The sequence below is a fragment of the Gracilinanus agilis genome, chromosome 2 (genome assembly GCF_016433145.1).
Source record: "Gracilinanus agilis isolate LMUSP501 chromosome 2, AgileGrace, whole genome shotgun sequence".
Lineage (NCBI taxonomy): Eukaryota > Metazoa > Chordata > Mammalia > Didelphimorphia > Didelphidae > Gracilinanus > Gracilinanus agilis.
In genome coordinates this window covers 169,477,043-169,501,707 of record NC_058131.1, presented here as the reverse complement: position 1 = coordinate 169,501,707, position 24,665 = coordinate 169,477,043, and the positions used below count along the sequence as shown (strand labels likewise).

At 34.4% G+C, this 24,665-nt stretch overlaps 1 protein-coding gene across 1 annotated transcript in view; it reads left to right on the top strand.

The window, feature by feature from the left end:
* The window catches only part of LOC123233424 (disintegrin and metalloproteinase domain-containing protein 18-like), a 160,329-nt gene that overhangs the window by 41,449 nt on the left and 94,215 nt on the right, over positions 1 to 24,665 (top strand). The window contains exons 4-11 of the mRNA XM_044659537.1: positions 1,013 to 1,091; positions 2,618 to 2,694; positions 7,696 to 7,873; positions 9,379 to 9,444; positions 11,040 to 11,111; positions 11,317 to 11,483; positions 20,784 to 20,865; positions 23,855 to 23,991. Coding sequence (XP_044515472.1) covers positions 1,013 to 1,091; positions 2,618 to 2,694; positions 7,696 to 7,873; positions 9,379 to 9,444; positions 11,040 to 11,111; positions 11,317 to 11,483; positions 20,784 to 20,865; positions 23,855 to 23,991 — 858 coding nt within the window. The remainder of the gene's footprint in view (positions 1 to 1,012; positions 1,092 to 2,617; positions 2,695 to 7,695; positions 7,874 to 9,378; positions 9,445 to 11,039; positions 11,112 to 11,316; positions 11,484 to 20,783; positions 20,866 to 23,854; positions 23,992 to 24,665) is intronic.

The window sequence follows — 24,665 nt, the reverse complement described above, 5'->3', positions numbered from 1 at the left end:
ACTGTTCCCAGCTCCACCCTGCTGCCCTAGGAAGGAAAGAGGACTGAATGCCAGCCCCTCAATTTTGTCCTCCTGTCTACATCAGCGTGTAATGATAGGAAGACAGTGGGCTCATGGGAAATGTAGTTCAAAGACCCCCCAAATTTCCCATAATACATTGGTAAATGGAAATAAAGTTGACCCCAGAATCAGAATAATGTGGGTGCAGATGCAGGCTTTCTTATATACTAACTTTTTGATCCTGGAGATGTCATGTTGTTAATATTCCAGTACATAAGAGTTGTAAAATAGAAGTTACAGAATAATTGCTTATCTGTTGTCATAGATGTAGTTTCCTTACTGGGGAGCTTCTCAACATGTTTGACCCTTAGAAGTAGAAAAAATGCTTTATTTTTACTGAAGTCTAGCATGAGAAACATGCATAGCACAATCTGAAAGAAAACTCTGCCCCAAGAATCTATAAGCCTCCACTCTGGACCTGTCTAAGTAGCTCTATGAATTTGGACTAATTCTTCAACTGAACTCTAGCTATAAACATTATGTTCTTGCCTCCTTAAGCATTTAACTTGAGAGGCAGAATGTTGTTAGAGGGGCAGCCTCTGAGTCAGGAACACCTGGATATAAATCTTTATTCTTACATATTCTAGCTTTAACTTTTTGTATGAAACTTAACCTCTTAATTCCCTAAACAGTTCATTAAGATGTCAGACAAGTTATAGAAAAACCTATAGGGAACTTCCACATCTAAAATTTGCTAGAGGATGAAATCATAGGTATAGAACAAAACAAAGAATACATAATTGCAGTAACTAGAGCACTAAGGATATAATTAGGATTGCAATAGAGAAAATCAAAACTGTTTTTATTTTGTGCTACTTTAAGCTTCGGAGGGGTAGGAATGGAGGTGGGAAGGGAGATAATGAATTCAGTTCAAGGTCCATTTTTATTGTTGTAAATAATGTTATTTGTGGTGTTCTTTTAATACTTAAATTTCTCTTTTTATATTCTTTAGATTATTTTTACCACAGGATTTCATGATTTATACATATAATGAACATGGTATCTTAAATTCTTCTTCTTCAAAAGTTATGGTAAGAATTAATTTTCTAATATATCTATATATATTTTTATCATACTATTTAAAAAAATTGAAAGTGGATGTGTTAATCTATTATCTTTTATATTCTTCACAGCTCAGGTTTACATATTTTTAAGTATCTGATAGCCTTTCAAAGTCCCTGCCTAGACCTTTTTGGAATAGAGATACTTCTGGGTTCTTGAAAGCTGTACCAACTAAGCATGCCCAATCAAGGTGGAGATCTTTCAGGAATGAGTTCAAAGACCAATATAGTTAGATTCAGAGAAGTTTATCACCAGCTCAAGAGGACTTGCTGCTTAAGAGTAGAGATGTTATGGTCTGTTGTGCTGAATAGAATGTATAATAAAAATTATGATTTTTTGAAGTCAAATTCATTGAATATGACCATTGAGGGGAGGCAAAACTTTGAAACACCTAGAAGCTCCCAGTTTCTTAGGAACATCTTCTGTTGGCATAAATAAATATATATGTCTGTATAGATAGGTAGATAGATAGTAAAGTTAAGAGACCTAGCAAAACATATTTGTTCTTGTACTATCCATACTTTGTTAGTGCTCTAAAAGATCTGTGATAGAATTAGTATGGAAACTTCTTCCACTGATGCAGTTCTAAATCTTTGCATACTTTTCATCTTCCTCTCCCTCATTTTATTTTTTTCTCATGTGTAAAAAATTTTCATTAAATTTAATTTTTTTACAGCTTTGAGCTCCAAATTTCAAAGAATGCTTTGACTTGCACTCGGACTCCCTCTGTTATTTTTCTGGAGGTAGATAGCATTTTTCATCACAAGTCTTTTGAAATTGCATTGGATTGCTCATAATAACTATCTCATTCGCAGCTGATCATTGTACACTCTGGCTATGATTGTGTACAGTGTTCTCCTGGTTCTGCACACTTCACTTTGCATCAGTTCATATGTCTACCCAGGTTTTTCAGAAACCATTCTGCTCTTCATTTCTTATAGCACAATACTATTCCATCACAATCCTGTACCACATCTTGTTCTGCCATTCTCCAGTTGATGGACATATGCTTAATTTCCAATTCTTTGCCACCACAAAGTTACTATAAAGATTTTTGTGCATATTGGACCCTTTCCTTTTCCTTTGTTCTCCTTGTTGTATCCACACCTCTCCAAATGACATTCATAAGTTGCTATGTCCAAAATTCTTCATCATCTGGTGGACAACCTTATGGTGGTAAACTTTTACACACTTAGCTAAGTTGTTCCTTAGAAAAAAGATACAGCTTGGCCAATACTTTATTTTTTTGCAGCTTGATTACAACCTCTGTGGACATGGGCTTTGCCTATCTTTGAGAACCTGGTCTCACCTTCATGCCAGTATGAGGCATCAGTGTAGAATTGTAGTGGCAGACATATGATCCTTTTAAGACCCAACTTACCTGGATGATTATCAGTTCTGAATTTTCTGAAACATTTGAAATAACTGAAAAAAATGATATATTTGACAAATTGTGACAATAGAAACAAACTAATTTGTGTGCATTGTTTTTCAGATACAGTGTAATTACCATGGACATGTTGCAGGTTTTCCAAAATCACTCGTGACACTCAACACCTGTTCTGGACTCAGGTTATGAATATTTCTTGAAAACCTTAGAAGACTTTTGCAATAACCATTAGTGGCTAATATCCCCATGGAATCTAGAAGAAGATAGAAAGGAAAACAAATGAATGAAATGGTCTTTCCCATATGCACCTTTTTCTTTCCTTCTATTCTTTCTCAAATTCTTTTGTTCTCTTTATGTAATTATATTTCATCACACTGGCTGGAGGGGTAATGATAACATTTGTGATTTTTCTTCATTCTTTTGGAATTGTTGTTTCTTTAAGTTATCTCAGAAATAATTCCCCGAGTAGCTTTAAAATTTTGACACCTTTAGCAAAAAGTTCCTCAGGTGTTTGGTAAGATCAGCTACTCTTCTCAGTTTCATTTATTTGAATGCCATTTCTCCTTCACATCACTTTTTTTTCCTCTTAGGGTATAAATTTGATAGTTCAACTTTTACCAATAATTAGAATAAATCTCTCTAGAAATGCTTACAGATCTATTCCATTTCATATTCATTTTCTCTCTTCAGCTTCACCTATTGCCATTACATTCTTGGTATGATTTATTTTATTCAGACTGCATATCATGTTTACTGCTGAATTTTTTTCTTCTTTCCCAGTTTGTGGTATGATAATACTAAAAATCTCCCATCTTCTTTCTATTTAATATTTAGAAAATGAGTTTATATTCTAAACTATTTTTCCCCTTTGCTTTTAGTAATTTTTTCACTTGAAGAAGATAGTGTTTTTTGGCCAAGGAGGTTTCTTAGATTTTTAGACCTTCATCTTATGATTACTGATTTGTATTGCTTAAACTTAGAGAAGTTCACTTTGAAGGTAAAAAATGGTCATAGATCTCCATGAAGATAGGAACTGTTTTTGCCATTCTTCATATGTCCAGTGCCTGGCACATAGTAAACACTTAACTAAATGCTTGTAGACTTGATTTTTTTCCATTTCCCATTTTCAGAGTTAACATATGACAAGTCAGGTTGGAGCTATTGTAATATTACACAGTGTCTTATCATCATTATCTTTTTTTTGTAATTTTATGCTACTTTTGACTATTGCTATGATCAGTTATGTTAGTCCTTGAACTTTGTTTCAGTTTTAGAGTTCCAGAGTCCTAGAGTTAGATGGGATTTCAGAATCGAATAAGAATTTCCCTTACAACCTTTGCTTCAAGATTTCTAGTGAGGAGGAACTCACTGCCCCCGTTACATTTTATTCTACTTTTGGATAACTTTATTTGTTAATAAATGTTTTCTGTACTTCAAACCTAAATATATCTTTATGAAACTTATACTCATTTTTTTTCTAGTTATGTACTCTGGGAAAAAGCAGAAGTAATCCAATTCCTTTTCTGTGTGATAGCCCTTTATATAGTTGAGGACAGCTCTCATTTCCCCTGTAAATCTTCTCTTTTCCAAGCTAGGCATCTTCAGTTTCATCATCTGATCCTCATATATCTCTTCATCATCTTGACCAATGTTTGGGTGAACTTTAGCTTTTTAATATTCTTTCTAAAGTTAGCAGATCTAAAAGTGCTTCAGAGGTGGCCTGACCAAAGCAGAACTGAGGAGGACTGCTACTTCTTTAGTTCTGGACACTATGGTTCTCGTTAAATATTCCAAGGTTATATTAAATTTCTTAGCTTTCATATCACACAATTTAATCCTATTGAGTTTATAGTCCACTAAAATTTCGAGGTTTGTTTTATATGAACTTGCATCTAGATACATCTTCTATGTCTTCTACTTATGAAGTTGATTTTTCAAACCTATGTGAAAGATTTTATAATCATCATTATCATATTATTTTGGTTCCATGTTGCTGGCCTTTTCTGCTGTGTATTGTCATTTGGCAATTAATATTCCTGCCAAAGGAGTTTAAACTAATTCAGAATGTAGTATCTAAACTAACTATTTGATGTTGCTCAAAGCCCACAAATATCGAGCAGCTTACAAGTGTCAGAGTGGCAGACAGTGACAATCTCCAACCCCACCATACGCTTTTGCCCATATTCAGCATTTTCTCTTGACTTTCAAGTCCGTCTAGTCAAAAAGATGAAGTAAAATATTAGAGTAAGTAGTAAAATATGAAATTTAGTATTTGTATCTGCTTCAACTCTCTTCAGGCTCCCAACTCTTAGGGATTTTCCATTCTTTCAGGTCATTTCTCAAGATGTTCATTGATTCACATAATATATATTGTGATCACAAGAGTTTTTAATGACATGGAATAAAATGCAGAATGAATATATAAATTCTCTTTGCTGGGCCAACAAACCTTCAGATTTCCCAGTGTGGAAAAGAAAGTTCCCAGACCAAACACTGAAAAAGAGGGGTTTTACTCTTCTTCGCTTCTGAGTTTAGAGAAAAGGAAAAATGGGGAAAATTTCATTCCTTCACTTTTCCAAAATTCACTTAAAAGAAGTCATGGTGTTCTAGAAAGATTGCTGGGGAAAAACCGAAAGTGCCCCTCGTGAGGTAGGAAAGAGAACTTTTATTACCCAGGGGCCCAGAGAAGGGATAGCTCCTCCAACTCTGAGCCCCAAGTATTGGCGTACAGGCATTATATAGCATTAGATAAATAACATCACTTGTTTTCTGGGTTTTGCATGAGCGATAACATAACTGGTTGTCTTGGACAGGGAGCAAACAGGGAAAAGGGGAGCCTGTCTAAATCTTCTATTCTCTCTGCTCTTGGCTGGCTGGATCCAGGGAGTGAATAGTCAGACCTTCAGCAGAGGGGAGAGATTGAATTTCCTCATCAGTGGTAGCTGCTAAACCTTAATTAAGCCTATCAGATTCTTATCTTCTCTGTGAGTCTTGTTTGGACTGATTTGACTGCTTCCACTTCTTGATCACACTCTAATTTCTTTGATATTGTCATCTCAGATAAAAAAGGGGGTAGGAGACAGAAGTGGAAAGTCCCTTTTGCTTCTTTGCCTGCCATGAAAAGAGTGGACAGAAGTGGAAAGTCCCTTTTGCTTCTTTGCCTGCCATGAAAAGAGTGGATCATTGTGATCACAGATAGGGAGAGGCTGCCCTTTTCTGTGCCAGGGTCCCAGAATTGCTTTGCCATTCTCTTTGTGAATCATCCCATGAGGTCCAAGGAAAACAATAATTTAAAGAGATAAAAGTGTAAGCCAAATTATGGGCCATATAATTTTACTACATATAGCCCAACTTGTCTGACTTGTCAAGGTCTTTTTGAATTCTGCCTTATCCAGGGTGTTAGATGACTCCTACTTTTGTGTTACCTGCCAATTGGATAAGCATGCCATCCTATACCTTAATCTAGTTACTTGATGACAATGTAAAACAACAAAAAGTCATGTCCATATCCACTGATTGTTCTACCTTTGACCATCTTCTAAGTTGATAGAGATCCACTAAGGTTTCAGGGCAGGTAATTCAATGAATCCACCTAATTGTTTTATTGCCTGATCTTCATTTCTCCATCTTTTCCACAAGAATAATATGAGAAACCTTATCAAATGCGTTACTGAAATCTAGTTAAACTATATTTACAACATTCCCTTGATCTTTACTAGCACTGCCAAAAAAGTAAATAAGATTAGTTTGAAATGACTCTCCATGATACTAACAATAGTTTGTTGTCAGAACAAAACTTAAAGCTTTTTAACTTGGTAGGAGGAAAAAAATGTTCATGTATCTACTGTGTATTAGGTACTGTGCTAAGCACTATGATTTTTATCTCATTTGATCCTTTCAGCTACCCTAGAAGGTATTCTCCATTATAGTTAAGGAAATTGACATAGAAGAGGTTAAGTGACTTGACCAGGATCCACAAATTATTAAGTGTCTGAGATGAGATTAGAACTTGGGTCTTCCTGACCCCAGACCCAGAGCTCAGTCCATTGTGCAACCTAAATGCTGGAGTTTTATGATCTACTGGCATAACTTTTGAGAATTCAGGATAACTTTTATACTGTAAAAGACATTAGAGAAAGATTTTGTGGAGGCATATTTAAATTAAAATGATCTCTTTCGCATTGTGACTTTGCTTGTCACAGTTTTGATATATATCATGGTTTGGCATGAGAAATAAAATGGGGATATTGGGGGAGTTTTACAGATGTCATTAGATGACAAAAGAAAAAGTTTGTAAACTTGGGAAAATATGTGTATAGTAACGTATAATATCAACATACTTTATTTTTTAATACCATAAATATACATAATTTCTTTTTTAAAGTTAAAAAAAGTAAAATGTTAAAGTTTGCAAAAAGAATATGAAAACCAAAAAATTTTACTCAGATTTTCCAGATCATAGAGGCACTGTGTGCCCCTAACCTCTGTGATTTGGAAGGGATACATGTATTTTTAAATTAATGCTTTTAGATTGTCTAAAAGGGAAATGATCTTAGCATTTTCTCCTTTTTTTTCTATTCTGGCATGATCATTAAAGAAACAAAAGAAAGCCTTTTTACAAAAGTGAGGACCATCTTTTTGATGTGTCAAGTCAGCCAAAGAATTCATCAGCGCCATGTTGTCATTATAGTGATGAGCTCCTTATGCGTTAGGTAGTCCTTAGAAAACTTTCAATTTTGGGGAAATCAATTTACTGTACCTATTTCCAGTTTAGTAGAACATGCCAGAGCGTGTGCTCTGCTGTTATGACCTTTGAAAGCCCAGGACCATTTTCTATACCTTGATAGAAGGAATCTAATGCTTTTGTTAAGGTACACTCATATTACTCAGAAAATTTCTGCATTGGGAAGAATGGGTTTCTTCCCAATAAACCTACTTCTAACTACCATTACTACAACAGAAGTAGAATCAGGAGACTCCTCCTAGATGATGTTTTACACAGCTAGAATAGGTATAATATCTGGGAATTGGAACAGCATTAAAGAAAGTATTAGAACTTGTCATATAAAAATAAAAATGTGAACTTCAAAACATTTAAATTTAGCTATAGTTTCTCAGTAAGCATATAAGATTATAATAGTTTTGGTAGGATCATTTTCTGTTTTTATTATTTGAATGTCCAGGGGATTACTCCAGTTTGAAAATATCAGCTATGGAATTGAACCCTTGGAGTCTACTGCACGGTTTGAACACTTGGTTTACCAAATAAAGAATGAAAATGCCAATATTCCTCTTTTGGAAGAAAGTGATACAGAAACCTGGTTTAGACATGCGACTTATAAAAATCATATAGAATTAGAAGTAAGTATTAAGAACTTTAACATTCACTATGAAAACTATTTAACTACTATACTTTAAAAATACTCATTTAGAATTTAAAAAATCATCAGAGAAACTGTTGGTTTTTGTGATCTTAAAACTGCATATTTGCTCTGTCTTTTAATGAAGGCACTTTGCCACTGCTAAACAGTTTGGAGCATTAATTTATGTGATCTTCAGTACCTATAAGTTGAGGCTAACTGATTCTTAAGACAGTAGAAGTCCTGTATTTTAAAGGAAAAAAGAAAAATTTAAATTTTATTGGAATATTTGGGCAACTGAGTCAAAACAAATATGAAATTTGCTCCTTATTATTCAGGTTTACATAAGCAGCAAAAAAGTATGTACTATATAAGGCAGTGATAAACCTGCTATGCTCTATCTAATCAGACTATATCTTGAATATTGTGATTGCTTCTGGGCAATATGTTTTATTAAGGACATAGACACACTATGGTGTTAGAGGAGAGTTACTTATATGGTTAAGGGACTGAATCCATGCTAGATGAAATTCAGTTGAAAAAAAGCAGGTATATTTAGTCAAGTGAAGAGAAGACTTGGGGGAAACATGTGGAAGAGGGATTAGATTTGTTTGGTTTTGGCCATAGAAAGCAAAACCAAAATAGTGAATGAATATGGAAGAGATTCAACTATATTTGAGGAAAAACAATTAGATGGTCCCCAAAGCAGGATAAGTTTGCCACCAGTAACTCTCTTCAAGTTGAGAATGGATCTTTATTTGCAGTGATATTGGTTTAGATTTTTGAACTAGGTGAACTGAGAAGCCTCTTTGAATACATAAGATTTCATGATAATGCATTTCAGGGAAAAGCCTGAAAATTTAGGGAGCCTGAATTACATAATTTTTTTGCAATATAAACTGAATCCTTATGACCTGATTAGTTAAGGAAAGAAAGATCATGTTTAATATTGGTAGTTTAGAACTCTTGGTAGCATTAGGCTCTTGTAATGCTTTCTTTCTCCTATAGGCCAAATTGCTTTCCTTTCAATAATAACAAAAGAATTCAATGCCATCCTTTTTAATTTATCTGAAATATGCATACTACTGATTATAATGGAGAGTTTGTTGGTTTTTTAAAAATTATTCAATGTGTCATTTGCAGTAAGATGATATAGTGTCAAATCTCTATTCTTGAGATACCTATAAATTTGCTATGAGGGTGGTGGCACAACTTCAGGGGAAAAAAGCTGTGTAGAAGGTTAATGTAATGCTATCAAGTGGGAATGCTATAATACTAAGAAAACCAAGGCTCTATCTTTTATGTTTATCATAATGAGAATTCTTAGTAGCCAAGGACAGCTTTAAAGGAGTAGCTTCATAATTGTTCTTGGATGTAATACAGGGTCTCTGTCATATATTTAGTTGTGAGTCTTATCTTTTTTCTTAGGGGTTATATTGCTAGTAGTAGTTTCAGCAGAAGTAGACATTTTAAAGTTCCTCAGTATTCACATTTTATATATTTCAGAAAAACACAGTTTCACATTTATTGCCCCGATATCTGGAAATGCATGTTATTGTGGATAAAACTTTGGTAGGTAAACATAATTGCTTTTAACCTAATTTCAAAGATATAATAAAGATGACCTCTTCTTTGTTTTGTGTATCTATCTATCTATCTATCTATCTATCTATCTATCTATCTCTATATGATGTGTGTGTGGTATCTTGATTTATATAGCAGATACATTTCCTGAAAATTTGTGCACATATCAAATTTATTTTATTATTTCCCAATTACAAGTAAAACAATTTTTCATGCTTTTAAAAAAATTTTGAATTTCAAGTTCTCTTCTTCCTTCTCACTTGTCTTCCTTCACTCTTTTCCACTCTTTCCCCCTCTCTGAGACAGTAAGCATTTTGAAATAGCTTTTACATATGGAACCAATTTTCTTTGTTTTGTAATTTGTAATTTTGTTTTATTGGATTTCCCAAAATAAGATATAATGATGAATCATGTATGTTGATTAATAAACCGAACTGAAAAATATCATATTTTATGGCTTTTGAGCTTGCCTTTATTAGTGTTAAGGCAGTGCTTCAAGTATTTCTGTATTACCAATTTTCTAGACCTAATTTTCTCATTTATCTCCCTATAACTCATAGGAAGACAGTGACTCACTCTCCTTAAATCCTTATTCCTCTCTGTGGGTTGGGATTTTTGTATTGCTTTCTCTCAGTTCTCTTCCTACCATTCCTTCTCATCTCTTGTCCAGTTGTTTCAGTCATGTCTAACTCTTTGTGACTCCATTTGGGGTTTTTCTGGCAAAGATACTGGAGTGGTTTGTCATTTCCTTCTCTAGCTCATTATGAATGAGACAATTGAAACCAACAGGATTATGTGAGATGCTCAGAGTCACACAGATACTAAGTGTCTGAGGCAAGATTTGAATGGAGAAAGATGAATCTTCCTGATTTTAGACCTGGCATTCTATCTGCCACCTAATGGCGTCTTCCTTCTCATATTCCTTTGCTAAAACATCAGCCATGTCTTGCTCCATAACTTGTGGTGTAGAATCCATGTCTCTTTCTAGGGCCCTTTTCTCTTTACTTTTTATATTTTGTATGATTAGATCTATTCCTGTTCATTCAGTTATCATTTATATGAAGATGACTCTCAGTCCTATATATCTAGATCCAGTCTTTGTTATTTTATATGTACTTGTTTCCCCAATTAAAGTAAACAACTTGAGGGTAGGAATTATTTTTTCCCCCTGTAATTTATATCCAAGAGGCATCTAGGTGGCACAGTGAATAGAATCCTGACCCTGGAATCAGGAAATCCCGAGTTAAAATCTGACCTTAGATACTTAATAGCTTTATGATTCTAAGCAAGTTACTTAAGCCCTTGGTAAATCACTTAATCTCCTCTGCCTTGGTTTTTCCAACTGTAAAATGGGAATAATAACAACACTTACCTCCCAGGATTATAATGAGAATCAAATGAAATAATTTTTGTTATGTTTGTAAAAAAATAATCTTTGTACTTAGCTCAGTGCCTGACATTTGATAGATATAATGTAAGTGCTTATTTTCTTCCCTTCCATATTTCACCAAATTTTGTATTTCATAGAAAACGTAGCATCATAAATACTTTTACTACTATCTGAAATAAATTCTGTTTTCCAGTATGATCATCTGGGTTCTGATATGTCAGCTGTAACACAGAAACTTGTTCAGGTTATTGGCCTTGTTAATACTGTAAGTTTTTGCTCTTCTGAACTTAATTATTTATAAAAATAATTTATTTAAATTAATTTGTACACAATTAAAATCATAGACTGAAGGGAAATATTGCTGAACAGTTTCATCCATATTTCCCAAAATATTTAATTGATTCTTTTTAATATTATTGTCTATGGAATTGTTATTCATCAGTTACTTAAACATTATCTTTTGTTTTTAGATGTTTACCCAGCTCAAAATGACAGTTGTATTGTCTTCTTTGGAAATCTGGTCAGATAGAAATAAAATCTCTACCATTGGGGAGCCTAATGATTTACTAATCAGGTTTTTGGCATGGAAGCAAAAGTTTCTTGTTATAAGGCCCCATGACATAGCATATTTATTTGTGTAAGTATAGTATTTGCATTAATAAATTATAAACAAAAATTTTGGAAAGAATTCATTTTAAGAAGCATTTATTAAATTCCTATTGTGTACTCAGGACTGCTAGATTCTATTAGAATTGCAAAAGTCGTGTAAAACAAGGATTTTATTGTATCATTTATAGTACAAGAAATATACATAAAGTAATCCCATAAAATAAGGTAATGTCTAAGTGGCAAGACAAGCTCTAGGAATTTATCTGTGTAAGGCTCTTAAGTATAATATTATCACATGCAACGTACAGATCTCTGGGTTTAAATGTTCCTGTTTCACTAAGTTTTGCATTTAATTTTTTTAAGTCTTTATATCTATGTAACTGGACCTGGAGACAGAAAAAGTTCTGAGTTCATATCCAGCTTCTGTGACCCTAGGCAAATCACTTAACAATTTTTTGCCTCTGTTTGCTCATCTGTAAAATAGGGATAATAATAGCATCTACCTCCCAACGTGGTTGTGAGGATAACATGAGAATAAGTATAAAGCAACTTAACCATCCTTAAAGAGCTAAAAAACTGCTATTATGATTATTTGTATTATATTTGCAGTTTCTAATAAAACTTATATAGCTTATATGATGGCTACATGCCTTTATTTAAATTCTACATAGACTAGCAAGTTGGATCCCTAAAGGACAGTTACATCTCCCTCTCAGGTTTATACATATAACCCTAAGGAATTGGAGTATCTTCGTAAAGCTATCAGCTTGAGCTCCTGTTCCATTATGTTCCCCTCAATATTTATTGCCAGTTATTTTTTTCTCTATTATCTAGCCAATGCCTTTGATATCTCCTTATAAGTACTAATAACTTTGATTAGGACTTGTTATCAATTTTATCAGCATTAATTAGCATACAATAGGATATTTGCAGAGAAGATAGAGAACAACATTTTAAACATATCACCTGGAACTTGGGGTGTACTTTCTACCACCACTATCACAGTACATAAGAGGAATGGACTCGGGCTTAAAGTGACTACTGCAAAGTATTCACTCTCCCAAGTTTACTTCTGAGAGGCTTAACTGATGGATGAGACTTTCCCTTGGCTACTTGGTTGAATAATTGTTCCTCCTCAAGCTATGCTGATGTTTCAGTTCAGGGGCAGCAACAACAGCTTGTTTTTTCCATGTACATTGGATTCCTGCTTCTCTGACAAAGTCATTCCATTGCCAGTAATCTTTTACATAAGAGCAGGAAAGAACAGAAAGCAGAAAGAGAAAAGAATATTCTCATGCTTCTAGGTACATGTAGGCCCAAGTTGGAAGAATATACCTTCCTTTCTCCCCATATTAGGAGTTAAGAGCAAATCCTTGCCTTAGAGAGACCCCAAAAGGAGGGAGTAGAATTACTATTAACAATACTTAAAACAAAAAACATAATTTTATGGGATAATTGGTCAACCTTTCTTTCAGTGATTTTTATAAGTATTAGCAAAAAAGACCCCAATGAATCTTGAAGTGCCAACTGCAAGTGCAGATATATGTGGTAGAGATGTAGAAGTAGAAATACTTCATGAAGATTCTGATATTATTCAAATTAAATCGAGATGTATCTTCATTCTTGGTGACTGATGCAAAGGGAATTGTGGGGGGACATGTGGCATAAAATATGTTGGAAAATTTGGTCTATCCTTAAGAAATAAAAGATACTAAAGGCTGGTATCAGACCTGTATCTTTTCTTCAAAGGAGACAGGCAGGAAAATAAGTGGTTGCCAATGTGTGAGTCATTTCTTATTCAACTAAGCCAGATCTTCATCTTGTAAGAACAAAGATAAATCATCTGTGAAATTAGAGGAAATGATAAAGATAAATAGATATAGTTTGAAATTACAGTAACTCCCAAATGACTTATTCAAACAACCTAAAAATTAGGAGAAACAAGGTAAAGACACTGATGTGGACAATCACTGTGTATTTATTCTCTATATATATTTCACAGGTCTGTGTTGTCAGTTCCATTAGCATGTAAATTCCTTGTGAATAAGAATTGTCTAGCACATAATAGGGAATGATGTATTTGATCACCAAGTCTCTCAGATATAGTGATAGTATATAAGGATTACAACATTTGGATATGCTGGCAAATAAACTCCTAAAGTTCTAGGCCTTCTACATCTATATACCATTTTCTTAAAAACCCTATTAACTCTAACTTTGTTTGCAAAATTTATTCAAGCTGCCAACTAACATCTTGGGGCTTTCAAGTTATATCTCTAAAGTTTATGTAAGATAGCTAGTAACTTTTACCTGTACAAAATGTTTCCCCAAAATTTCTAAAGCATATAGTTAAGCTATAGTCATCTTTAAATCTTATCATACAATGGATATCAACTTTGTAGTCATATTTTTTACTACTTTGCTGTTTTAGTCCCTAAATATCAATGTAAAATAATTTAAAGCAGTTTTCTTCTCCTTCCTGTATGAGAGGAAGGGGTTAATTACTTTTGAAATAGTATGAAGGCTGAAGTAGTTTTTCTGAGCGGCTTGTAATGTTGTTCTCTTCCTTTTTAACTCTTTAAGTTACTATACTTATAAAATGTGCATTTTTTTTAAAACCCTAATAATAAATCACTCCCAATGGATTTTAATTAAAACTCTACAACTTCCAAATAACTTTGATTAAAGTCCCTTAGCAATGTTCCATTATATTCCAATTTTCCTTTCAAAGCTCTGCTCGAAGCAGAATAAAAACCTCCAGTTTTGCCTCTTTATACTTTAAGACTTTCTATATAACTGATTAAATATTTCTTTCATATACTAAACTAGCATTCTTTATACCTTTATTGACTTAACTATTTCTCTGAACTCATTTGGCTTCTTCTCTTAACTTTTATTATAAATAAAGGAGAGGTGACTACTCTTTACCTATATTTAATAACCTAATACTGAGTTCTATTTGATTTCTGGATTTGTCAAATTTCCCTTGCCAATCGCATTATATACAATTTGCATAAAAATTAATTTTCTTTACAGTACAAATTCATACGTATTTTGTGTTCACTCATCATTACCTTCTAACAAATTATATTTGAAGACTGGTTTTCGGCTATAATCTTTTGGTTTTCCTTTTCAGTCTGGTTTATCTCACTCTTCATGGCTTCCAGCTTGTCATTTCTTGTCTTCAGTTTGCTTATCATTTCATTTGATTTCTGAACCTCAATTTCCAATTGCAAAATTCTGCCATTTAAACTGTTATTTTCTTTCTGAACTATTTCCCACTTTTCTTGCCAGATTTCTTCCATCTTTCTCATGATCTCAGATTTGAACCCTTCAAGAGCTTGTGATGAATTTTCATTTTTTTGGGGAAGGTTTGGATGTCTTTACTTGTTGTCCTCCTCTGCTTTCTGGATTTTTTCTGTGCAAAAGTTATCAAGTGTTAGAGCTTTTTTCTTGGTCTTTTTGGTCGTTATTTCTTGGGCCTTGCTTATCATCATTATCCTGGTTTTTCTTTCTCAGCCAGAAGTCTGAGTGAAGCAGGAAGGCTCTCTGTGTATAGAGCTAAGGAGCAGTTTTTGCCTGAGACTACTTTGCCAGTCTCCTGGCTTCCACTGTCTGCTAGGCCTCTGCTATTGGTGGCCCCTCTCAGCATCACTCTTACACCCAAGGTCTGCACTCCTCAGCCTCCTGGGGTCTCTACTCTAGCTGTTCTCAGGGTCAAGACCCAGGTGGTCCTAGTCAGCTGCCCAGAGCCCGGAAATTGGCCCACACTTGCTCCTCCACCTAAAGTTCTCCCCCAGTCTCAGTGCACTGAGCCTCTTCCACTGTCCACTGCCTTACTCAGCTCCACTCCTGTGCCCAAGGTCTGAGCCTCTCTGGGTCTCAAGTTTTGCTACTCTCAGCAGCAAGCTTCTGGTGGTCTCAATTAGCTGCCAGGAAGCTAGATTCCTCCCCCCCCCCCCCCCCTGCTCTAACTCTGGTGCAGAGCCTCTGACTCTGGTATTGTGGGTGGGGAGGGTTGATCAGCTCTCGTTTTGATGGAAGCTATTTCCCCCACCTTATAGCGTGGAAATGTCCAAATTCCACATACCTTCAATACTACGCCCTATTGTGGGGTCCCTTCTTTCATCTGGATTTTGTTTTTTGTTTTTTTTTGTCATTTGGAGGTATGCTGTTGGTTGATGGTGAGGAGAGTTAAGCTTGTTCTACTCTGCAGCCATCTTAACCTGGAAGTGTCAACAAATTATATTTGAATACATGTTAATTCCTTCTTATTCATAGCACATATTTTTAAAACAATTTATACATTCCAATCTAGTGCAAAAAAGTCTATCTTTTGTTGTATACCAACTGTGTAACCCTATGCAAGTCACTTAACCCCAACTGCCTAGCCTTTAACCCCCTTCTGCCTTAGAACCAATACACAGCAATGATTTTAAAACAGAAGGTAAGGAGAAAGAAGAGGAAAAGGAGGAGAAAGCAGAAGAGAAGGAGGTGTCCAATGAAATCATTAACTTTCCTTTGAGTAACTCTTTTTTTAATGAATTATTTTTCTTTTGTTTATTTTTTGGATCTCCTTTCTAATTCATTGACTTTTTTCATAATTTTCTTGATTTTTCTTCCCCCTCACCCCTGATTTTCCTCATCCTTTCTGATTTTTAGAGTCTTTTTTAAATTCCTGCAAGAACTCTTTTTCTGCTTGTAATTATTTAAAATTTTCCTTTAAAACTTTAGAAGCAACAGCTTGGACTTGACTATTGTCTGTGTTTGAACTCTATTACTGTAGTAGCTGAATTATTGTTTTTTATTTCTTTTGGTTACTTTTTTATTGGTCTTTTTCTTGGCTTTTAACTTTATGTTAGTATTGATATCTGCTGCCATTATATTGGGCATACTGTTTCAGGCATCAGGTGTTTCATGCTGTTATTTTCTGAGCTCTATCTGGAGGGGTTTTTGATCTCTTGGTTTTTTCAATTTCTATAATCCAGGGCTGGTTGTGGTCACTCCTTTGGCTCACACCTTAATCTGTGAGTTACCTCAGGATGCTTCTCTTCATTCCTAAACCCAAACCAGGTTTCCTAGCAGTGCTGTCAGTGCAAACACTCTTACTACCTCTGGCTTTCCTGGACATTGCAAGAGTCAGCTCACCACTCTGTCTTAGAACTGAAACCAAGGACTCTCCTTCTCTTGAGAGTGACCACAGCCAGTAGGATCCCTATATCTTTACAGCCACACTCTCTTCCAGGTTCAGTTATTTTTTTTTAAACACTTGTACTTCAGTGTATTGTGTCATAGGTGGAAGAGTGGTAAGGGTGGGCAATGGGGGTCAAGTGACTTGCCCAGGGTCACACAGCTGGGAAGTGGCTGAGGCCGGGTTTGAACCTAGGACCTCCTGTCTCTAGGCCTGACTCTCACTCCACTGAGCTACCCAGCTGCCCCACAGGTTCAGTTATTTTTAATTCTTCCTTGTCTCATTTCATTGCTCTACTTCCATATTTTTGAGCAACAAAATATTGATGATTAATGCCCTGTAATATAGTGTGAGTTCTGGAAGTATTATTCGCCCTTCAAATCTACTTTTTTTTCTCTCATTATTTCCCCTTATATCAAAGGTTCTTTGATCTTTCAAATAATTTTGTTATTATTTTACATGTTTTTAAAGTGTCTCATTGGCAATTTAATTGATATAACATTATATATTATAAATTAAATTGAGTTGTATGGCCTTTAAAAATATATTTGTTAAGTCACTAGTGGTCTTAATTTCCAAATCTGTTCATTCTTCTCTATGTGTGCAGCATTTGAAACTGTTGACTACTTTTCTTTTCCTGAATCATCTCTCCAATCTGGTTTTGCCTGACACTATTCTCTTGGTTTTCCTTTTGTTTTCTAATCATCTCTTCTTAATCTGATCTCTTGGTTCAGTATCCACATCATGTTCTGCAAATGTAGGTATTCTCAAAAGCTCTGTTCTGAGTTCTTTTCTCTATAGGTCCTTACTTGACTATCTTGTCAACTTTCATGGGCTTAATGATCATTTTTAGGAATATAATTATCAGTTCTGTACATCCAGCTCCCATCTCTCTCGAGCTCTGGTTCTACATCTCTGCCTGATTATTAGACATTTCACACTGGGTATCCCATAGATATCTCTAGTCTGTCCAAAATAAAATTATTTATCCTCCTTAAATTCACCCTATCTTCTGAACAACCCTGTTTCTGTCAAGGATACCACCATTTTTTCCAGTCTCCTAGGGTCACAACCTTAGTGTCATTCTTGACTCCTCACTCTTCCCTCATCTCTCAGTCAAATCTTCTTGTTTCCACCTCCATAAAATTTCATTTTATTTTAAAGCCTTATCTTCCTTCTTAGAATCAATACTATATATTGGTTCCAAGGCAGAAGAGTGGTAAGGGCTAGGCAATGAAGGCTAAGTGATTTGCTCAGGGTCACACAGCTAGTAAATGTGAGTACACATTTGAACCCAGGACTTTCTGGCTCTCAACCCACTTAGCCACCCAGCTGCCTCCATAACATTTCTTTAATCTATCCTCTTCTCAACTCACATAACCAACATTTCTACTTCAGACCTTTATCATTTTTCACCTAGATTATTGCGATAACCTCTTAAATGACCTCCCTGTCTCAAACTTTAATTCATCCTTCACACAGTGCTAGGGTAATAGTTGTAAAACTCATTTATGACTATGTCACTTGTCTGCCTACTAAATAAATTTCAACTACTCTTTAGTACCTTTAAGATAAAATAAAAACTCTTTATATTTGTCTTTTAAACTTTTTTACAACCTAGCTCCAATCTAACTTGTTACACGTTACTGCCTATCCTATAATTCAGTCCAACTAGATTGTGGTTTTTGCTGTTCATCCCATGACAACTCCATTATACTGCTTCTATTTGTACTTTCATCCTTTTAATACATTCTCTCCTTCCCACAGTCTCCTAGAATTTTTCTTACGTAAAGCCTTTCTCAATCCCCTCAACTGCTAGTGCCTTCTCTTCTAAAGTTATCTTGACTTTATTTTGTATATATTTCTATATATACATTGTTTCTCTCCCCTCAATAGGATGCAAGTGCTTATTGTCGGGATCATTTCATTTTAGTCTTTGTATTCTGATAAATTAAAATGAGCATGGTGTATTATTTATAACTTTTTTTAAAAAGATTATGATGATTTTGGAACAACAATATTTGAACATCTCAGTTTCCCTTATGCTACATGAAAAGGTAGAAATAGCAATAAAAAACCCCCAGAGGTAGGAAGAGCAATTGGACTGTGTCAGTAATACTAGAGGAAATACTTGTTTGAAGCAACATGATTTTTAAGGGGAATGAGGACTTATGTCTCTAGATATCTGAAAAAGAAGAAAAATGGAGAAGAATGTCAGGAAAGTTAGGAATGCTACCACTACTAAAAAAGGTGATAAAAAATAATGACTGGCTATATGCCTACTTTCTCATTTCTATAAAATATTTATGAGATTTTCTCATTTATATAAAATACTTATGAATATATCAAGGATATTCTTGATGAAAATATGAAATTAGGCAGGCTTTCCTCAATGATATTCTATAGTATCTTACATCTTCATGGTCACATAGAGTTCCTAACATCAGTAAGCACTTAATAAATATTTGTTGATTGATTTGATGGAAAAGAGAAAAATATATGTGATTCTACCAATCTTACTGTTTCCTTGATTATTAGGTGGGAAACAAACTTGACTTGGACAAACAAAATGTAGCCTTGAAAGCTTCCTTTAACAATGGTTCTTCCATGTATATGTCTTTAAAACAGATAGAATTTCTTGATTGATGATGATAACATAGATAACATCTTCATTTCCCCTTGACCACTCTCCATTGGACTGTTCTGGACTCTTACCTCATTAGTACCATCTATACCTTCTGTCCCTATCTCTAGAACTTCCATTTGATAGGGCCTCAGGTTATCACTTCATTTCCCACTTGACTGCATACCTTTGAACATTTGAACAGTACAAGCTTCCCCCCCCGCCACTTCCTTTCTGCTTCTTTTGGGCATTTTCTTTCTCTGATATTGTGTAAGCTCTTTGAGGGCAGAAACTCACTTTCTTTTTCATATCTGTATCCTCAGTGCCTGACATAGAATAGGCACTTACTAAGGTTTTATTGACTGCCTGGCTGACAGAACCACCTACCTATTTTATCTCTCTTAAGTAAGGCCTAAAATAGGAAGCTTGTCAGTAGTGGATGTCTAAAGGAGAGATCAAATAAAAATGGGATAGCCTATAAATAGTAAAGATTTTTAATTGTTTTTGTTTGTAGGTAACATTTTGCTAATTGTGTCAAGATTCACCGTTCTGTAGAACCTTGTAAACATGACCTATGATGATTCAAAATATCCAGTTTAATATTCCAAGCAAAGAAAACCAGTATAATTCATATTATATAGATCTATGATGTGATTAGCATTACCTGTGATGATGGTAACGTCATTAATATTATATAGTGATAAACACACAATCTATTAGTATATGTTGATAAACATACAATCTGTCAGTATATATAGATGAGACAAATGCTAAAGTTAAACAGTGAGCTATGCTTCAAATTAATTATGAGGAAAGCAGGCTGGATGGCTTTTGAAAAATTTATACCACTTTCAGGGAGCCCAAGCTTTTTCTTATAACAAAATCCATCTTTTGAAATCAAATATCTTCTTGCTGATAGTATATTGCTGTTACTTATGGAATATCAAAATTGAGGAAGCAACATTATATGTTACTCATGGGCAATAGAAACACACAGTAGGTGTAGGTGTAGGTGTGCTATAATATATACTCAATGATAACTTGCATACCATAAGTGACATATAGACAATAGAACAGTTTGCCAGAAGCATTAAGTATCTAGAGAGGAGTAATAATAATAACAATAACAATAATAATAAAAATAATAATAATAATAATAATGTGGAAGGCCTTGAATGCCTAGTTAAGGAATTTGACCTTCATTATATAGAGGAAGTTACTGAAGGATTTTGAATAGAGGAGTGACATATCCATGAATTTAGAAAGAGGTAAAGAAACTAGGACCTACCATACAAAATACACCTATAGGTGAGATGAATATTTTAAATATGCTATCTAGTCAATCTGTTTGGATATTGATTAAAAATGGTGGAATTGGAATAGTATTTGTAAACTTTAAGGAACTTAATTATCATTAGGGGCATTAGGGGAGTAGAAATTATTTTTAGGAAAAATTAAGTTGAACACCTTATGATAAATGTGTTAATATACAAGAGAATGATTTTATGCTTTAGTTATAGGAACCATCCCAACTATGTTGGGGCAACATTTCCTGGAAAAATGTGTAATAAAAGCTATTCTGCAGGAATAATCATGGTATGTAATTGTTAAAATCTTGCTAATATTTATTACCTATCAACTTCTATAAGATGCTCTCTTTCATAGGTTTTTAGTATCCATATTGTTATTTTTAGAAAGCTTTGTTAAACTTTAGAGAATTATTTTAAGAAGATCACTGTCTCATAGAAAAAACTAGTGTTTTCAGTTTAAGGATCTTGCTATTTTTTAAAAGATAATTTTAGTTTTAGGAATCAAATGTTAATCTTTATGTACACCAATACTGATTATTTTAGCTTAAAACCAAATCCGGTTTTCATATTAGTCATTACAAGTTATGGATGATGTCTTTTTATTTTGCTTTTTCAAAAAAATTTGCTCTATATTTGAGTTTTAGTCACCAGATTAGCATTTATTAATGCCTCCTCTGTGCAAAACACTATGCTAAGTGCTGGGAATACAAAAAGAGACAAAAGACAGTTTCTGCTTTACAGGAGTGCATGTTCTAATGTTCTCTTTCCTGTTTTAAAAGGTTCAAAATAATTCCTATATATTCTAATCACTTGCTTTGGGAATAAGATTGAATCCTCCTTCCTTACTCCATCAGAAAACAGTATCCATTGTATACTTTCTTCCCCACATAGCTGAGAAAAGAGGATATTTTTAAAGATGTTTTAGGGGAAATTGCTTTCTGCACAGTTGTACTGATGTATTTGTTAACAGGTTGTTCCTCCAAGGCAGAGCATTGCTTAGAAGGTACTTTAGTTATTCTTCCATTGTAGCAACCTTTACTAAGATGTATTATTATTTAAATGCATTAACATTACCAAGATAAATAGAGACTAGGAGAGGCTATATAATATGTCTTCTAGTCAAACATTTCAATGAACATTTATTAAGTGTCTGTCATTTGCAAGGCACTTTACTAGGTATGAGTGGGAAGACTAATATAAAATAGCTATTGACCTTTATTTTATCTTAGGGACAATTAGGAGCTTTGGTAGGCTTTTGAACAGAGAAGTGATGGTTAGATTATTTTGAAAGCTGTGTAGAGTGAATAGATAAGAGAAAGGAGAGATTTCAAAGCAGGGAGACCAATTAGGAAGGCTTTTATAGTAATATAGACAAGAGGTGATGTAAGTAAAGTAGCAGCCTTATGGGTGGAGATAGGAGAAATATAAAAGCATTCTGAAGGTTGAGTTTATAAGACTTGGCAACTATTCGATAAGGATCATGAGGGAGAAGTAAGAATCAAGGATAATGCTGAAATTATAAACTTGAGATTGATCAGTGAACCCATCAGTGAAAATGGAAGTTAAGGAGGAGGAGTTTGTATAGGGAGGGAGAATCTGTTTTCAAACTTGTTGAGTTTGATATGCCAATAGGATATTCAAAGAGTAATGTGGAACTTAAGATTGGGCTGGATAAATAGGTTTTGTAGTTATTTTCTAATAATTGAAATTAAGGGAACTCATGAACTCATCAATGGAGAAGGTATAAAAAGGGAAGAAAGAAAAGGATCAGCCTTGTGGTACTCCCAGACTAAAATGATGAGAGTGGGAGGTGATGTTATAAAGGAGACTGAGAAAGAACAACCATATAGGAAGGAAGAGAATGAGGAAAGAGCCTGAATTGACATTCACCTAGAAAGGAGAGACTAGAACATATTCAGGAGGTTTATAGTATAACAGTGTCAAAGGGAGCATAGAAGTCAGGGAGGATGAATACTAAGAAAAGTTTCTCAAATAGCTAAGAAATTATTGGCAACAAGTGAGAACAGTGTCATTGAAGTATTGTAGTCAGAAAGCAGATTGTAGGAAGTGGAGAAATGAATGAGTAATAATACAGATATGGCACTGAAAGAGAGGAGAAATATAAGATTTATGTCTTGAGGAGATGGCATGGTCATGTGAAAAATTAAAATTTTTTATGGATATATTCTGGAATAAAAGAGAGAATGGATATTGAAGTAGGTTTTGAGATAAAGAATAGTAGAGTTGTGGTAAAGTAGGAAGCAAAAGATTCTAATGTGAGAGAGTGCCATAATGAGCTTAGGTAAAACAATGTTATGGAAAGTCTAGAATAGAGAAAGCTTTGTTGAGATGTTAAAGTAAATTTTTTTAGTACACTCAACTGTAGCTTTCTCCAGTAGCATTACAGAGTATGGGAATAAAAACAGAACAAGCAGATGGTGGAGTAGAACCAGAAGAACTGCCAGGTATTAAATGATGGTAGGGCACAGGCAAAAGATTTAAGTGGGAAAGGCAACATATAGTTGAATTGGGCTACCTATTAGACTTTGAAGGGCAGTAAATAAGAGAGGAACTAGGAGAACAAAGGCCATAGTGAGAATGAATAATAAGTTTAGGAAGAGTGAAGAATTACTCAAGATCAGGGTATTCAAGCATAAGATCATGAGTTATAGTTGAAATCTAAGGTGGTACAGTAATTCATCTCTGTGAATAGTTGGAAAGGAGAGAAGACAGTCATGGGAGTTGAGGTTGATAAACTTAGAAGTCACCATGTTCAAGAGCATATCAGTATGTATATTGAAGTTCATAATTTAAGGCAAGGGTTGGAGTGGAGAGGAAAACCTTGAACTGAATTCTGAGGTTCTGAGAAAGGAGGGAAAATAGAGGGATGAATATTTACTCAGAATTTCCTCAGCTTTAATTCTCAAGATTCTTATTTTCCTTTAAGGCTTAGTTCAGTCAATCAATTTCCACTATTAAATACACACTATGTTCTATGTGTTACAAAAATAAGTTACTGATTTAATATGTTGTTGCCTCATTCATATTTCCTAATCTTCTCATTAGAATGAATAAAAAAGTTTTGCAGTTTTTCCAAATAGTTTTCTTAAAAGTACATGTAGCAGAAAAAGAAAAATGAATAAACTTGGATATTAGATAAAAATAAATTTGACCACAAATTTGTGACAGGAACATAAATATTTAATTATACTAATTTCCATAGTTGAATAAAATTCTCAGATAACTCTTTAAATTTATTTTTTTTTTCAATTTAGTATCCAAGAACAATATCATTGGAGACACTTTCAGTTATTCTGGTACAGTTGCTTGGACTTAATTTGGGATTAACATTTGATGATGCCAGCCAGTGTCATTGTTCAGGAGCTGCCTGCATAATGAACCCTGCAGCAGTGTAAGATTTTTTCTATTAATTTTCCATCTTTTGGCAGGTGTTCTATTTGTAATATTCTAGGATCAATAATCCATTGAAACTCAGCCAAATACTAGCAAAATGTAAGAAGATATATATTCAAGAAGGGAGATCAGTATACTTTTTTTTTTAAACCCTTACCTTCTGTCTTGGAGCCAATACGCAAGGCAGAAGAGTGGTAAGGGTAGGTAATGGGGGTCAAGTGACTTGCCCAGAGTCACACAGTTGGGAAGTGTCTGAGGTCAGATTTGAACCTAGGACCTCCCATCTCTAGGCCTGACTCTCAATCCACTGAGCTACCCAGCTGCCCCGAGAGTTCAATATACTTTAAGAGTCATTTAGAATAAGATTTTTTGATGGAAAGTGATTCACTACTGATCCAACTATTCTCGAGGGCGATTTGGAACTATGTTGAAAGGGCTATAAAATTGTGCATACTCTTTGACCCTGTAATACTATTGCTGGGACTGCATACCAAAGACATCATAAAAAAGGGGAAAGGATCTACTTGTACAAAAATATTTATAGCAGGTCTTTTTGAGGTGGTAATGAGTTGGAAACGGAGAGCTTATCCTCTATCAATTTGGGAATGACTGAACAAATTGTGGTATATGTTGGTGATGGAATGCTATTGTGCTATAAAAATGATAAAAAGG